At 33.1% G+C, this 18,712-nt stretch overlaps 1 protein-coding gene across 2 annotated transcripts; it reads left to right on the top strand.

Annotated features, from left to right (window-relative positions):
- Positions 1-3,086: 3,086 nt before the first annotated feature.
- Positions 3,087-5,753, top strand: LOC109188689 (probable polyamine oxidase 4). Of its 2 annotated transcripts, XR_002055478.1 has the most exons (5): positions 3,087-3,379; positions 4,321-4,411; positions 4,509-4,601; positions 5,349-5,436; positions 5,549-5,753. XR_002055478.1 is itself a non-coding variant. In XM_019339321.1 (4 exons), the coding sequence occupies exons 1-4, from the start codon at positions 3,351-3,353 to the stop codon at positions 5,367-5,369; spliced, it is 234 nt and encodes a 77-aa protein (XP_019194866.1). In that variant the 5' UTR covers positions 3,087-3,350; the 3' UTR covers positions 5,370-5,753. The 2 variants fall into 2 exon arrangements, 1 of the variants encoding a protein (XP_019194866.1); XM_019339321.1 differs by having other exon boundaries at positions 5,349-5,753.
- Positions 5,754-18,712: the final 12,959 nt, after the last annotated feature.

Raw genomic sequence — 18,712 nt, forward strand, 5'->3', positions numbered from 1 at the left:
ACCTACAAAAATAGTGAATTATTGGTTTGACATTTTCTAAAAAGGTCTGTGGTTTATACCTTTCAATTTTACGTAAAAATATTGTGTCTCTTTATTATTTCTTTGTATTATTTCCATTTTATTTACTCAAACCGGTTGTGTTGGACCCTCGGTAGACCGTTTGAGAGTCTGAAAACCAACACACAACAATGTGCACTGCAAGGCACGTAATACAATGTGCTCTGGAAGGCATAACAATATGCGTTGGAAGACAAAAATATGCACTGTAAAAAATAATTTTTAAAAAGACTAAATTTAATACATGATCTTAACACAAATCATAAATGATCACAATATTCAACGAAAATTAGTAATTAGTGATTCATTCAAGATCAAATGATCAAAGCCCCCATTAACAATTAAAAACAAATAAAAACACTCCATGCGACTATTTAAAATTAAAATACAGCCAAACCATAAAACAAAATCATATCCGTAGATCCCTAAAATTAACGCACCAGAACTGTCCACACGTTTGTATTTTAAGGCTTGTTTTTACAGGAATATATATATATATATATATATATATATATATATATATATATATATATATATATATAACACTTACAATCTTAAAACTGGTAAGCAGAACAATATGCTCTGGAAGACTCAACAACATGCACTTCAAAGGCACAACATTGTACTCTAGAAGGCATAACACTGTGCTTTTCAATAAGGAAAAAAGTGCATTGAAAGACAAAAAAGTTAACTTATTTACCCAAAGCAATGTGCAATGGAAGCCACAACATTGTGATCTGTAAGACATAACAATGTGCTCGATCTGCAAAAATGGGAAAAATGCTCTGACAAAAAAAAATAAAATGTAACTTACACAAAATTAACATAATGTCACAGTATTTTTTTTTTTTTAAATTGCTTAATTTTGACAGTTGATCTGGATTGAATAAATGGATAAGTTTAAACCATATTTTTCACCTAATGCTTGTTTCTCACCTGATCCGTTATATATATATATATATATATATATATATATATATATATATATATATATATATAAAAGACATAACAATGTGCTCGATCTGCAAAAATGGGAAAAATGCTCTGACAAAAAAAAAATAAAATGTAACTTACACAAAATTAACATAATGTCACAGTATTTTTTTTTTTTAAATTGCTTAATTTTGACAGTTGATCTGGATTGAATAAATGGATATGTTTAAACCATATTTTTCACCTAATGGTTGTTTCTCACCTGATCCGTTATATATATATATATATATATATATATATATATATATATATATATATATATATTGTAAGATTTTCCCTAGGTGCAAGTTGACTATGCTTATTAAGTGGTCTGGTTGGACTGAATAACTAGAAGTTGTTAGTCAACCAGACTCTGTGCTTAATATAATCCTGGATTGATGGGATACAGGATGATTGATGATATAGCACATTCAGTTACGGTACTCAAACTGCTCAGTAATACCAATACACCATCCATCTAGGGTTCTGAGTCATGTCTGAGGCAAAACATGGCTAACGGTCTACCGTTAAGAGGTAACACAACAGAAACATCAAGTCTGAGGCAAAACATGGCTAACGGTCTACCGTTAAGAGGTAACACAACAGAAACATCAACTATGGCTGGCTGGAGATACACGGCTATCGCTTCCGCTCATACGAGGTCAGATCTCTCGTATATTATTATTCAGTATTAGTTAGACTATTTAGATCTAACATTTGGTATAAGAACCTTTATAATCTTTGCCTAGTTGATTGCATTGTCTCAAATCAACATTAAATTTCATATACATTAAGTTTTCGTATATGTTGTAATTCTTTAAAATACATACGTTAAAATATATCTATTCAGTCAGAGGATATAATTTTGTAATTTTACGTGTGTGTTTGAATTAATCTGAAATTGACCCAGCCTTCACCATAATTTTTTTTTTATCTGGAAATTAGCGTACTTCTTCTTTTTTTTTTCCTTCCTTCGAGTCGGATTTATTTTCCTGATGACAATTTTCCGGTCGAGCCGTCGATATGCGATGTTTTTTTTTTCTTTTGGAAACAAAAAATTGGACTGTTTTTTCCCTTTTCGCCCACTACTTGTCTTCGCTGGAGAGTTGTCGGCCTTTGGAATTGCCGGGATAATCGCGGGTTACCATCTCCGTTTGACGATAGCAACGACGGCAAACTTTAAGAAGTCGACGGCGGTTCGCGTTGCAGTGAGGCGATACGGTGGAGCGGGCGACGTCGCGGCTGAGGGTGGTTGGCAGCGGACGTTGGCGCTGCGAAGAAGAGAAATGGCGGAGGCGAAGCCGGATCCTCGGCGACTTACCGGCTGCCTTCTCTCCTTCTGTAGATGACGGCGACATTTACTGGTGGTTGCCGCTGCTCCTCTTCGACGGACGGCGTCGGTTGTTGGCGGAGGAGTATGCAGCACTGCTTCTTCCTTCTTCAGTCGGCTGCTACGGTTTCAGCTTTGGTTGAGCACTTGAGCTATGAAGAAGATGATGATCGAATATTAAGTTTTGGGTCGGGTCAGGCCCATTGGGACAGACCTGATCCAACATTTTTTTAAAAAAATCCTTGGGCCTACTTAAGTTATGGGCTTGCTTTAGTTTTCCACCATCATATTTGGCCTTCTCCTAGTTAATTGATCAAATTAATTACTCCTTAATTAATTATTAGGTTATCATTCAAGCAAATATTAAGTTTTAATTTGTTTTTTGAATTTTAATTTAATGTTAAGATGCATATTAAATTGCCTGAAGTATTGCAATTTATTTAGGATATATGGGTTAATAATATATTAATAATATTAACATGCAAAAATCCAAGCATGCTTTGTATATTCATAAATTATTTTATTATCTAAAAACAAAATAAGTGTTAATACCGGTTATGTCCTTGGTTTTTGTCCGTGTTATTATTGTTGATCTGTTTGTACATTGTGTTGTTAATATTGTACAAAATTTTTTAAAGACAAAAATGTCCAGAATATTCTGTTACTGTTAACTATCATTTGCAACCACATTTCCTCCTTCATCTTCTCATTTATCGCGTAAGAATATGAGATTTCCACCTTCATCGCCCAATACTCAGAGACGTTTCTTCCTTCATCCTCCTTCATTGCCTAAGAATCTGAGGCTCAATCTACTATCATAACCAACGGGATAAGTTTCTCCTTCACTTCCTTCATTTTCACCCTAATAGTAAGCACAAATTCCTATCAAGGATTTAAGCAATCAAAAGGAAAAACAAGATATTCGAAGCAGAGGTTGGGTAGGATTGAAGCAATTAAAGGGATTCAATGGGTTTGATCGTCGATCGCGGCTATGGTTTCTTCTAATTTTATTTATCAAAGGTAAATTTATTGATTAAAGCCTAATTTTTAAGTGGACGTTCTGAATCATTCTTATTGATTGGAAATTAGATGCATTTGTTATATACTACTGGTTATAATTATCGTAATTGTTAGTCGGAATAGTATATGTTTAATAAAATCCAATTATTTGGAATTCGTGCATACTTGTTCTACTGTGATTGCTTAGAAAACACATATAAATTTCAGAATTTTTGAATGTTATAAATGGAAGGAATTACTAGGTGTTTGATTTACCTTTATGCTTTATTTGAAAAATCACAATTGTCCAGTTAATGCCTGCCAAATGAAAGTGCATGCAGATTAAGATGATTGATACAATATACTGGTTGTATTTTGTAATGTTTGCAAAGGTGGGGAAAAAAGAATTCTGTGTGTGTTTTGTTGCAAAGCTATTACATGGGTGTCTAATTGCATGGTCCTGGGAGGAGATCATAGTTCTCATTATAGACCATGGTCATCACAAATTTTGATCTTAGCATCTTAATGTCTAAAATTGATGCTGGCAATTGATTATATTCTACCGCGGCATGTGTCTTTCTAGTGGTGACGGGGAAACATGAGAAATACAATAATCTTTGCATTATGTTTTGAAAAAGTGTATAACCAGCCATGAAATCCTACTTGTTTGTTTCACAACTAATCAACTTTTGTCTTTCTTATGTGTGCAAAGTTTCCTTTTTTATCTACATGTCTGATGTATTATAATATATTTATATTTATGTTCATGGTTGAGTGATCTCTGCTTTTAGAGATAAATCATGGAAGACCAAATGTATGATGTTACTCGTCAATACCCAACTTGTTGGGAAGGTTGCTTATGGTCTGCTGTGCTTTTACATCCATTTTGTAAAGAGTTTCATTCTTTTTTCCTGATGTTTTGTTGTTTGGTTGATAAGTACATTTACCTCCCACATTGGCAGGCAATATAATTCTTCTCCATCTGTAATTGTAATTAGTGGAGGTATTTCAGGCTTAGCGGTTGAACGTGTCCTCCAGAATGCATCTTCCAAGGTAGATTGAATTCATTTATCTTACCCTTATTGGCTGGAAACTTACTTTTTTTTAGGACCAATTTCACTGTAACAAAGGCTATATGATATTGTACTAGGTGATATTGCTGGAATCAAGAGATATAATTGGTGGACGTATTCAAACTGACTACTCGTTTGGTTGCCCTGTTGACATGGAAGCATCGTGCATGGTAAGTGTTTCTATTTCAGAAATTTTATCCAGAATGCACTTTTCTGCATTTTTACATGTAGGTTCAATGAGCTTGGTTATATAACTATTATTTGATTTAGTTAGAAACAATAAATATTAGATATTTTGTGTTCTGGTGAGCTCCTTTTTATAATTGTTGGCCAAAATATTTTATTATACTATAGATCACTACCTTAAGAAAGTATATTTTGTTTCAGGCTACATGGTGTTTGTAATGAGAATCCTTTGGCTCCAATGATAAGGCGCTTGATCCTCAACTTATATAGTACTAGTGGTGACAACTCTGTACTGTATGACCATGATCTTGAGAGGGAACTTACCTTTCACCAGATCATCTAAAATTCTAGATTAGTATATCATTACTGCACTATGATATCAATGCATCACTTATGCACTTATGGATCATCTCAGTCAAAGTTTCATTGACATTTAATTATTACTATTATTATTATTATTATTATTATTATTATTATTATTATTTACTTTTTTGGTGATTCAGTATCAGTTTTTTTACCTGAGAAAGTACTATTTAGTTGCTATACCCATAAGGTGGCTTAAGCATAACAGATTGATACAGTAGCTCTATGAGCTTAGATTTGGTTTAGGTCCAGAACAAATTGAGAGTGATTTGGTTTAACTTAATTTTTACCTCTTGGGTTATTTGCACCACTATTTTAGTCTACTACACATATAATCTAATGCCTGATATATATAATTATATTTGCAGCTTTATGCTCTTTGGTATTGATGACAAGAAAGTTCCTCAACATACACTTGTTGAACTTGGAGATGCATTTAGAAAAATTCTCAAAGAGGTACGCTTTCCTTGAATTATTGTTTCTATTTTTTACTTTCATAATCTTCCCTTAGCTGCTTTCTTAGATTAATTGTGATAATCCATTTTTTGGCCCCTATACACTGAGAAAGTGAGGGATGAACATAGTCAAGACCTGTCAATTCAGCAAGCTGCAATATCAATCGTACTAGACAAATATCCAGAACTAAGGCAAGATGGACTTGCCGACGAAGTGCTGCAGTGATACATATGAAAGATACATGCTAACTAAATAATACAAGCATGATATAGTTGTAATATAATGTTCAATACCTTTACTTAAAATTACAAATTTATATATTCATCACAATGAATTTGTATTTCTTGTGTAATTTTCAATTACATCAACAAAATAAACTTTACGTGAATATTTATGAAACTTCGTCAACTCAAGAAAGAAAAAACATTACAAATGCATTTTATCTATTCCAAAATGATTTACTAATCGAGTTTAAGTATTGGGCACAAATTTTCGCACAAAGCGCGTAAAAAAAAAAAAAAAACTAGTTATAATTATACATTCCTAAAAGCATGCATTAAGGTTGGATTCAGCATATTATTAACCCATAGTATATGTAACACTCCGTGTTACGACCCCTAAAACCAATCAATCATTTAACCAATTATCCAAAGAAAGAATTAAATTACAATAATTAATTAGGGAAAAGGCCCACCATGGTCCGTGCGTGGGCCCTCACCCCTAAAACCCAACCCCTAGCCCTAAAAGGAATAGAATTAGTAAGCCTATAATATTAGTTCCTAATTAGGACTCCTAGATATATAAATAGAGGACTTAAGAATTAAATTACAATAATTAATTAGGGAAAAGGCCCACCATGGTCCGTGGGCCCTCACCCCTAAAACCCAACCCCTAGCCCTAAAAGGAATAGAATTAGCAAGCCTATAATATTAGTTCCTAATTAGGACTCCTAGATATATAAATAGGGGACTTAAGAGGCACCTAGAACCCCCCACCACAATAATCCCCCACCACACAAGAAGTTCCAAGAATTCCCCTAGGAGAAATCAAGAAAGAAGAAAGCTTCAAGAAAGACCCTTCATAGCCAAGGAATTAATTAAGGCTAAAAGGTAACTCATGTCTCAACAAAACCTATTTTCATAGCTATGATTCCCCTCTTAGGCCTTCCCCATACTCTTGTGTGTTGATGATTCGTTATATTGATCTTGGTAATTGGTGTTATGATTCCATGGGTAATCTTGATGATCTTGATGATGATAAGAGGTCCTTGATGTTTATATGGTGTTCTTGATGAGTTATGATGTTCTTGTTGATTATGTGATGTTCTTGATAATTGTATGATGTTCTTAATGTTTATGTGATATTCTTACCGAATCTTGATATTAGAAGATGAATTGTGTTCTTGTTGATTTAAAAGTGATTAGAACCCTAGGTTGTATCGTGAAACACGTATGGTATTATTCTTGGTGTATTGGGTGGGAATTCGCATGTTTGGGTGTTGATTATGTTTAGAAAAGCATGATAGGTTATGTACCGTATGTTTCTTGCGTTTGGATCCGTTAATTGTCCACGTGTTGTTGTCAATTGCGCTTAAAAGTGTCTTAGCATGGTTTCGGGTTCCACAAAGGTTCCCGGGACGTTTTTGTGATAACAGAGTCAGAGGGGGGTAGGTGGGGGTAGGGGACCCGCCACCTACCCGCGGCCATTGTTGATGTCGCCGGCTGCCCCGCTGCCGGCGGGCGGGCAGCTGCCCGCCGGGCACCCGCTGCCCGGAATCATCGTCGCCGGCGGGTGACCCCTCACCCACCGGCTACCCGCTGGAAAAATACCTAATTTGGGATTTTGACTTCCCCGTTTGATGTTCCCCCGACCCCCGTGGTGTCCCAACGGACTCCGTCTATCGTGCCTATGTCTAGTTTGATATTTCGGGTACCGTTCGTAGGTTGTATGAGTCTTATATATTGCATGCTAGTTGAATTGGTATCCTGTTGACCTAGGTAAAATGAGTATGTACCCCTTAGGACTATTCTTAGTATGTGAAGGATCACGCATAGGTTTTGTTATACATTTTCTCCCCCTTCCCAATGTGTTAATGTGGGTTGCATGTGCTTGCTATGTGTTATGTGTGCATGATACCCCAATCCGGTTGCGATCGGATTGGTTATTCCTGAGCTGCGGTCAGATTTACACCGTTTGGTTGCGATCAAATGTTTCCACATGAGCTGCGGTTCATATTCCCTAGCTGCGGTCAGATGACATACTCTTGGGCTGCGGTCCACTGTTTGGTTGCGATCAAACTATGATGAACTGCGGTTCATCGGTCGGTTGCGATCGACCCCTCCGTGTTGCGATACGGGGCAGGGTGCTGCGGGGCCGTGTCAGAGCTATATGCGCTGACCCTCATGTATGGGCATGCGATTGGTCCTGTGGCGCCAACAAAGTGTGCTATGTGATGAGATATGGATGAGTTGTTGTTATGAGTGCCTCGGGTGGTGACCTTGGGATTTATACTGGGAATCGTATATGTTGGGTTACGGTTATTAATTGTGCTTATCTTTATCTGTCTTGCCTGCTTTGTAAACTGTATATGCTTGGTATAACTGTTGTCTGTGCTTAGCTCTATCTGTCGAGTCTATCCCTGTTTTAAAGGCTAGAGTTTCGTAGGATATATCCTCATGCTGCAAAATGGTTTTCATATATCTATATATATATATATATATATGTCTATATGTATTGTATTTCAACGCGTTGGAGTGGGTTACCAGCATCTCTCGCTGAACAGATATATTTGGCTTTCAGGCACAGAAGAGTAGACACTGGAGCGCGCTAGAACCGTGGAGCGTAGTAGTAGATAGTTTTCCTTTCGGCCTGCGTGCCACGTTTATGCATTCACTTTGTTGAGGATATTAGTTAGTTAGCCTGTGCACCTGAGTTCTCTAGCTCAGGTGTGGCATAGCACCCCGTACTCTTTATATTATGTTTTGGGATTTAATGAGATTTTATCTTCTTTATATAAGTTTCAAAAGTTTCAAAAATCTGGGGTGTTACAGTATATGAACTTTATTATTAAATAGCACTCAATTTTGGATCCTTAGATCAATTTTAGGCATTATGACCTATTAAGGTAGCCTGTTTTTGTTTTCCCTTAATTTTGAGCACATTTTAGTTTTATGTGTCTTTGGGACTTTAGAACTTATTTTGAATAAGCTAGTTGGTCTTAGGTCATTAAAGTATGGATCCCACCATTTTGATTGATATTTTAATAATAATTGTAGCACTTTTATTTGATTATAACATGTTTATTAAGTTTTAATTATTACTAACTATCATATTTTGGTATTCATCATTGGTAATAATATTAAGTTTTGGGTCTATTTCTGTACTAGACCATTTATCATTCATGTTATAATTCACTTGGGTCATTGAGGTTTACGAGCCTAATTTGAGTGATTAAGTGTTATAATTATTGTCTTGACCTGTTTAGAGACATCAAGGATTTAATTGTTATTTTGGCCATTAAGAACTATAACTATTGTTTAAGTTGATTAAATTTTTAATCTATCAATAGTTTTCAAAGCCTTAATAATAATATTAAATCTTTAATTTTATGGCAAAAGCAATATAGTTGGTATATTGTCTGTATAATGGTAATTTGGTTATTACCTTCACTTCAGTCTACCTAATAGTCATGATTAATTATTATGTGGTAAATTGAGATTAGTATTTGGCATCCCTTAATTACAGTTGTGCCTTTATTGAAGTTATTATTAATTGGCATTATTAATTACTGTTATTAAATTTAGGAGCTAATCTCATTTTATTACCTTTCATAATAATAATTATTTCATGGTAATATGCTATATTTGGTACATTGGCATGATTACCACTTCATTTCACATGACTATTAATGTTAGTAATTAAGTCCCACCAATAAATTTTTAAATGTATCATTGGACGCTGCATCAAGGCTACTAACACTGACAGTGAAGATGGGAGAACTCTGAAGTTTTTTCTTCTCTTGTGTATCATCATCGTTGTTAGCACGATGGGGAGATGCGGTTTGCATCATTAAGGTTAGCCATTAATTTGGACTAGTCACATATTTTATCTTTAGAAAAATGAAAACATTAAAAGTGCATTACCATACTTTAGTTTGTCATTACTAATGTTAATAGTGATTATAATGTTACTTAGCTTATTGCTATTAATAATTAATTAATGATAACATTAATATTGGTATGGTATTCAAATCTATTTTAAACTGTTTCCAAATAAATTTATGTGACAATGTTCCAGTCGTAAAAATAATTTTCTTGACATTAAGGTTTTTCGGACTTCAAATTTTATTAAGTTTTCAAAATTTTATCCGAAAACGTTTATAAATGTTAGCGATTTTAACCATTGTTTTTCCATATTTAGTCTCCTACTTAATGTGATAATATTATTATGGCTATTTATTGCTATTTTGGTTATTTGCAATTTTGCCATTAATAATAATAATATTATTAACTAAGTTATGGAGAGTGATTTTGAATCAATTTAGTAATTTTAGAAAAACATATTTTCTAGGCATTTGACTATTGCCATTAATTTCATAATTCGTTTAGTTCTTTGAATTATATATGATTTTAGTTCTGATTGCCCATATTTGGTTAAGTATGAATAAATGAATATTTGGTGTAAATTCATATTCTTTAGTTGGTTCATACTCTCGAGATTGTTTTATGCATTCAATCACATTAGATGCGTAATACTAAGTTTAATTATGCAATTAGAGTTTGTGAGATTTTATTTTACAAATGATAGCATATCCTTTTGGTTCGATATTGTTTGAATTTGTAAAAAATCAGTTATTTCTCATAAATTTGATCTTTATGGATTAAAACATTTTTCCATGGTCTTACAATTTAAAATTTTTAAAGTATATATTCAGTACAGTATTATTCAAAATGTTTGGTCTCTTTTGGTTTGGACTCATTGGTGTTTGAATATTCAATTTATACTTTGAAATCTCATATAGTAAATTGCTTTAAGTTATGCAGTTTATTTGGAATATATGAGTTTAAATGTTTAATTGTATGCATATTTGTCCACCGCATAATATTATGTTTTTTAAATTATGCAATTTTATTATGCCTTTAGCAATGCATAAATTTAGGATGGAATTATATTAGTTCCTTATTAATTTGGACTTATGCATAAACTTTAGTTGCGGTAGTGCCTGAATTTAAGCACATTTAGTCCGTTAATTTAGTTCACCATTTAAGCTTCAATCATAGGTGAATCCTATAGTTTTCTGTTGTATACCCTACAGTTTTAGGTTCATACCCCAAACAGTTATACATTGAGTATATATGAATCGGGGAGACATACTAGTTTTAATGGCCATGACTTAAGAACATCTTGTGCCACTAGTCTCCTTAAATTGATACTTTATCTAAGGAATTGGTTTTCAGTGAGACTTAGTCTCTAACCACCTTTCCTTGGAGTATATATTTAGATTTTTCCATCACAATCTGGTATAATTTGTTTGTCAAAATTTTAAGTATTCCTGGCCAATGTGATTTGATTTCGGTTCATTAAAGAATAGCCAAAGCATCTTTAATTGACTGAAGTCTCTTAAGTTTTCAATCTTGGTTAATTAAGGAATAACTACAGCATATTCAGCTACCTAAGATTATTAAGTTTTAATCACATAAAGTTTAGGCAAGGATTTGATAATTGTCTAGTGATCTTATAATTTTAATTTGGTTTGGGAGTAGCCACAACATCCTAAATCAGTTAAAATTATATATTAAGCGGTTTATTTTGAACACATAAAGTTTTGGACATATCATTTGTAATTAATTGTATGTAATGTGATGGAATTTAGCCCACATGTAATTTCATTATATTTGTATAATTAATTAGGATGAAATACTGGAGTACGGTCATAATTTAGCCCACAGGCAATTATGTATCGGAATGTAGTTGAGTAGTTTTATCAATGATGATAGAAATAAATTAATTTATTTACTTTATGGTTATTTGTAAATAATTTTCAATTCTATCATGAAGTTTAATTTTATGATGTAAACTTTAGATCATATTTCTTAATTTACCCACAGGGATTAAGAAAATGAACATGATTTCTAAGTTTTTTTTATCATAATAGTTGTAATGAATCTTATTGAATAAAATTTTAGCCCACAGGCAAGTTTTATGTCACTTGATTCTTCAATTCATTTGATAACTGTTTCATCATAGATAAAAGTTTTCAGTTGGATCTAATTGAGTAAAACTTTAGCCCACAGGCAAGTTTTACAATCGTTATGCTATGGACCCGTGTCCAACATGCAATGTGGACACAGTAACGATGCCATTAGTGGCACCGTTATCTTCCACTTTTTTTTTTTTTTTTTTTTTTTTTTTTTTTGTTCAGACCGCTTCTTTATATGAGTATATGTTCATAATTTTATCACTATATGTTCATAATTGTAAGTTCATAATGTCAGAGCTATGTGTTCATAATTCCATAACTGTACATTCATACTTCCATAACTGTACATTCATAATTCCGTAACTGTACATTCACAATTCAATAACTATAAATTCATAATTTTCGAACAATTTTAGAGCTCTATGTTCATAATGTTATCACTGTATGTTCATATTGTAAGTTCATAATGTCAGAGCTCTGTGTTCATAATTCCATAACTGTACATTCATAATTTCATAACTGTACATTCATAATTCCATAATTGTACATTCATAATTCCATAACTGTACATTCATAATTTTCGAAACTCTATGTTCACAATTTTAGAGCTCTATGTTCATAATTATAAGTTCAAAATGTCAGAGTTTGTGTTCATAATTTCATAACTTACATTCATAATTCCATAATTGTACATTCATAACTCCATAACTGTACATTCATAATTCCATAACTGTACATTCATAATGCCACAAACGAATAACGCTGTTAACGGCGAGACAAAAATCATTTTTTTTTACTGAAATGCCGCGTTTTTCCTGAAAATGACGTCGTTTTGGACTCGTGTCCACAATGCATTATGGACACGAGTCCACAGCATAATTTGCGCAAGTTTTATGTCTCTAGATTCTTCTGGCTATTTAGTAATTGAGATAAAATATTATCATAAGGGTTTCTTAATTAGATTTAATAGAATTAAAACTTTAGCTCACAGACAAGTTTTATGTCAGTAATTAAATTTCTTAACCCATTAGATAATAATTTTATCACAATTCTTAGAAATTATAAATTTAGCTCAATTATAATTCTAAGTTTCATGGTTTGCATTGGCAAAACATGTTTTCAGTCACTTCCAAAATTTTATCCCCTTTTATTAATTCATCCACCAATCTTGCTCGGTTCTTCAGACTAACTGTAGTAAGTTACGTGATTTGATATATCTCTTGGATTCCAATAATGATAAAATGTATCTTTTGAGCCAAATTCTAACTTGATTTTGAAAGATGTATTTTGTTTTTTTTTTAGTATGTTCAACTATGGTGGGGAAATATATCTTCATTATTTAGTTGGACTTTAATTGGAACCAAAAATTGATTATTTAGTATGTCCAGCTAATGGTGGGGAATTATATCTTCATTTGTTAGTTGGTCAAATCAATTATGAGTATGTATATTAAGTTCATATTATTGATTTCGCTGAACAATATTTTAATCAGTGAGAGTGATCATTTATAAAAAGATCATTAAGTTACTCCACTAAAGATTTTGGATTTAATTATTGGCTTCATACAATCTTAAATTAGATTGTATGTCAAACAATAAGTCCAAAATATTCCATAAGTATTAATCTTGTATTTGTTCATATAAATTCATAAGTTCAAATTATTGAACATTTGGTTGTACAATATATTTATGAAAATGTTGTAACAATATTAAGGAATTTATTAGAACAAAAACATTTAACTTGTGGTGCACTGTCATTTAATAAATTCTTCAATGATGAATAGAGTCTTTAGTTTCTTCAAAATTGATCTTGGTCTATTTTGGTTTGTAAGGCTCAATACAATTTTGTGAGACATATAAGTAAGACTCATTATGTTTAGTTCATTTAAAGTGAACATTGGAGTTATTTGGAAAGTTATGGTGTATGATTAAGATTCCAAATTTATGGGCTTAGACCTTTGGCTTATTGTCTAAGTTATTGGAATGCTTCTGTGACTTGACTATTTTTGATGAGTGGGAGTGACAGACGTGTCAACTCCAAGCTCTTAGCTGTTAGAGGTAGTGCTTAAAGTTAACTTATAAAGAAGTCATAGAATATAGTTAGCATTACGCTAACATTAAGAGATCTTTACTTAAGGCATGCTTCTAAAGTTTTAGAGATCATACAGTGTACTCTTTTGTACAATTTGAATGTGTTTTCTCTTTCAGTTGTGCACATAATGTATTTTGAGAAACATCCCTTAAGGTACGAAGAATAAACATAGGGTTTGTTCATAAATGACCTAAGTTGGAGAATTAAAATGCATGTGACCATAATGGATACTACTCTGATTAAATAGAGGACATGTCACTATGATTCGTGTGTTTTGTTCTTTGACGAAGGTTGTGCCAGTACTTGCACCAAGTGGGAGAATGTAAGATTTTTCCTAATAATATATATTATATATTATATATTAGGGCCTTAATTAAGTGGTGCAAGTTGACTAGGCTTATTAAGTGGTCTGATTGGACTGAATAACTAGAAATTGTTAGTCAACCAGACTCTGTGCCTAATATAATCCTGGATTGATGGGATACATGATGATTAATGATATAGCACATTCAGTTACGGGAGTACCGCTCAGCAATACCAATACATCATCTAGGGTTCTAGCTCTGAGGCAAAACATGGCTAACGGTCTACCGTTAAGAGGCAACACAACAGGAACATCAACCATGGCTGGAGATACACGGCTATCGCTTCCGCTAATACAAGATCAGATCTCTCGTATACTATTATTCAGTATTAGTTAGACTATTTAGATCTAACATATATATATATATATATATATATTGGAAGGCATATCACTGTGCTCTGGAAGGCACAATATGTTTGTATGAACCCCTGTCCCCCACCCCCACCAAATGCATTTTTCTAGATTTGATTTTTCCAGTTCTAACAGCCCATAAGTTTATATAACTTAAGAAGGAAATAGTTCTACTACATTGATCATATATCACCTCCCCCAACTTGGGTTATGGGTGTATGCGTTCATGGTGTTGGGTTATGGGTGTATGCGTTCATGGTGTTGGTAAGTTTCAATTGAAGTGAAAGTAGAATAGATACGTAACAAAATTTAATCTATATATATATATTTTTTAAAGGAAGAACTTAATTTATTAAATCATCAGCAAAACAGTCAACAAGAAAAGAATGAGGAGTATCAAACTACTCCCTGCAACCTGACACAGAAAATGGCTCCCGAGCAACATTGTGGACGGTACGATTGGCAAATCTCCTTACAAGCCGAAATTCGACATCACCAATCATAGATGTCAATTCTTTAATATCATAAATTAGTAAAATAAACGCAGAATAAAAAGAAGAGCTAGAGAAAGAATTAGAAAGGAGTTGAGAGTCCGTTTCTATATCTATTTGCCCATTCCCTTATCTTTCAGTCAACTGGGAGCTTTTCATATACTGATTGCCTGAGCCTCAGCCTCTTTAACGTCCAAAAATTTAATCTATATTATTTCATGTCTTTGATCAATATATTTGATGGGGTTATAAGACAACTCTAATCTACTGGCCTAATAACCAGAATATTGTATTATTGGGTGGTTTCTTTTCGGTCACATTTGGTTGGTTTTTTGGTCATGTTTGGTTGTGAAACCAGTCAAGTTACCATTGGATAGGACAAATCCGTCACTAATTTACTGGTCATCACATCAGTAGCCTACACTTTTTGTGAGTTAGTGACTAATATGAGTTTTCAATTTTAAGAACCAAATCTCATATTTCAATTTGATTCCTATATATATAGTGCCGAGATTAAATTTATACATACTATTGACCATCAAAGAATTAAAATATTATTTTCCCATTAAAATATATGGCATGAATTGTATAGTGTGGTAGATAGGGTTAGATCATAATATGTAGACTTTTCAATTCTACCAAATAAAGAAAAAAGGTTCATATTATAAGTTCACGATATATACCAGTGTCCAGTTATCAACAGAAACGCGTTTTTGCAAATTGTAAGTAATCATCACCATACATGAGTCGCAATCCATGCCAATTATAATAAATTTTTTCTACAACTTTTAACCTCTTTATTGTCCCTCATAAAGGCAGGCCATAAAAATATGAGTGTACACACTCGTGCACAGTGCCTATATATATATTACTCAATCACAATGGGAATGTTGAGTTTGATCCCGGCCGTCTTAAAGATCTGATTGCTTTTTTTGATTTATTGAAAAATTCACAGTCACTACTTGATGGTATGATTTGAGTGAAATCCGTCTTACAACGCTTGTCAATAAAGGATCACAAAGAGATAATTCAACGTAAAGTTACTCATAGCTGACTGATTTAAATCGAAAAGTCTAGACTAATAGACAAATTCCACAAATTAAATTTATTTAATTGCTTTCTATTCAATCCGGTTATAGTCAAAAATAATTTTTCGCTTTAACTAAACATATGCATGTGTGCATGTCTCTTTATTTAGACTACGAGATCTTTGCATTTTTTTTTTTTGTTTTTTGGTTTTTTTTTTTTTTTGACGTATAACATTTAATTAGTATCTCCACCACTGTAAGCATGGTTGCAAAAATCGCGCTTAGGCGCCCGGCCGCCGCTGCGAAGAAGGCCGGAATCGGCCTCTTCCGCGGCCGTTGGTCTAGGCGGCTGAACCGGCGCTTTAATTTTTTTTATTTTTTTATTTTTTCTTTTGCGTTTTAAATTGCGAAAAGTTCGGGAAGACATAACTTTTGACTCGGTTGTCCGTTCGGGAAGGCATAACTTTTGGTCCACTAATTTCTCAAAAAAATGCTTATTTTGCTCTTAATTTTAGTTTTTTATGTATTTAGATAGTTTAAACAATCTTTTGAACACTTTTACAACCACTTACGTAAATAGTTTGTAAGAAATAACTATGTAAACCTTATGTTTTATTATTACAATTTAAAATTTTTTAATTTTTAATTTTATTTTTAATTAAAAAATAATAATAATAATCGGCGCCTAGGTGCCCCCTTGGCGCCTAGGGGGCGCCTAACGTTTTTTGCAACATTGACTATAAGACTAATAGTCTAGATTCATTTTAGGACGCGCTTGTAGAGTTTGATTTTTTTTGAAAGAAAGTCTAATATAGAACTCTGTAATATGGCGCACCCTCTAAAGTCTTTGCATATTTGGTAATAATAAGAAAATGCATCATATAAAGGAAATAAAATAGTAGTTAAAGTGCTATCACGAGTTTAGCTCAATGGTTCAGTAGACCGTATTTAGGAGAAGAGACCTTTGTTCGAATTTTGGCGGTGGCAGTGTGGAATTATGTCCAAAGTAGGTAGATCTCTTGTACGAATCGACATTTGTTCTTGTCTGCTAAGCCATTGCCCTATCGGACTGGGGTTGGGGATTCAGCCTTTTAGAAGAAGAAACATATTAGTTAAAGTGGAAATATTATCTCGTAAACATTATTGTTAGGTAAAAATGAGATATATATAGTATGAAATGAACCGTCCATATTAAGTGGTTAAACAGAAAGTGCATATCTTATTATATAAAAGTACAATTGCAATAACATAGAGTACACATTTCGCGTTTTTACACTGAAATCTTTTTAGACCAAATCTGATACAATCTCACATCGGCTCCACAAGAGATCGTGGAATGGTACTTAAGTTGGAGCCAAACCTCCACTCATGAGTTAGCTTTTGTGGCGGAGTTAGGGCCTTGGCTTGAGTACCGTATCATTTGGTGCTCTCGTTGAGATCAGAGGCCGGAGTGTGGTGGGAAAGGACTACTCGGTGCTTGATAAGGTTCAAAGGGAACCGGAAAGAGTCTGGGTGTGAAATCTACCCCGTCCACTCATCCGGTGCAGGCTTAGCGGAGGGGACGACCTAGAAAAGGGCTACCTAGTGCCGAGAAGAGTCCCGAGTATGAGCCGTCTAAAATAAGTCGCCGCGGACGTCGGATTCTCAAGAGGTAGACAATGATACGATCCCACATCGACTCCACAAGAAAATGTGAAGTGTTACTTAAGTTGGGTCAAACCTTCACTCTTGAATTAATTTTTGTGGTGAAATTAAAGTCTTAACTCAAGTACCGTATCAATTTCACTCGTAAGAGTGCAATATGAATGAAGGTTCGAAGCTTTAAGATTGGACCCATTTGGTCAATAATCATTATGATAGATAGACAAGAAAAGGCAACCTAAGACTTTTGAGTGGCATTGCAATCCCCTTATTGGTATTTCAACAATTATGTCGTGTTTCTCATTGACATTTTTCAATGTAAATGATTGCAGTTGGTCAAACTCTTTGATAACAATATGTTACGGTAATATTTTTAGATAACGTAATATTTGTTTAAAATCTCATTTAATATTTTAATATTTACATTACACGGGTTATACTCAATTAATAAGATTGATATGATTATGGTCCCCCAAGTTACAATTCCTATTCTAGATGGTCAAATAATATGTTGTATTGCCGGTCTTCAAATGCTTATTACCCAACACAGGTCAAATGTTACATCATTGTGATTTTCAGATTTAGTACATTTTTTTTGGTACAATCAAGGAGTAAGGTTGAAGGAATACTAGTCCACACCTACACCGAATAATTGGACAAAAACTTTAATGTGCTATTCCATGTGTTTGTTTATGAAAAATAGAGGAAAAAATAATTTTCTTAATTAAATGTTGTATTTAAATTTTTATTATTATAAAGTATAATTATTTAAAGATTTTTTTAGTTATATGTAATGATTATTAATAATTAACAACTTATTATTATTAAAAAAATTTCTCAATAGTCATTTAACATATTATTAACAGCTAATTTTGCAAAACACTTCTCTATAAGCAGTTAATGTTAACCGTTAGTCAAACCAGTTAACTATTAACAACTAATCATCAAACAAGACATTATTTTACAATGCATTTATGTTATTATAAAAAATAAAAAATATTTATCATTAAGTTTAAGATAATGCTACTATCTCGAATATCTTGACTAAGAAACAATTAAGACCAAATGAATCAATGAGTACAATTATAAACAAAAAATCACTGGTAATTTG

The sequence above is a fragment of the Ipomoea nil genome, unplaced genomic scaffold, assembly GCF_001879475.1.
Source record: "Ipomoea nil cultivar Tokyo-kokei standard unplaced genomic scaffold, Asagao_1.1 scaffold1474, whole genome shotgun sequence".
NCBI lineage: Eukaryota > Viridiplantae > Streptophyta > Magnoliopsida > Solanales > Convolvulaceae > Ipomoea > Ipomoea nil.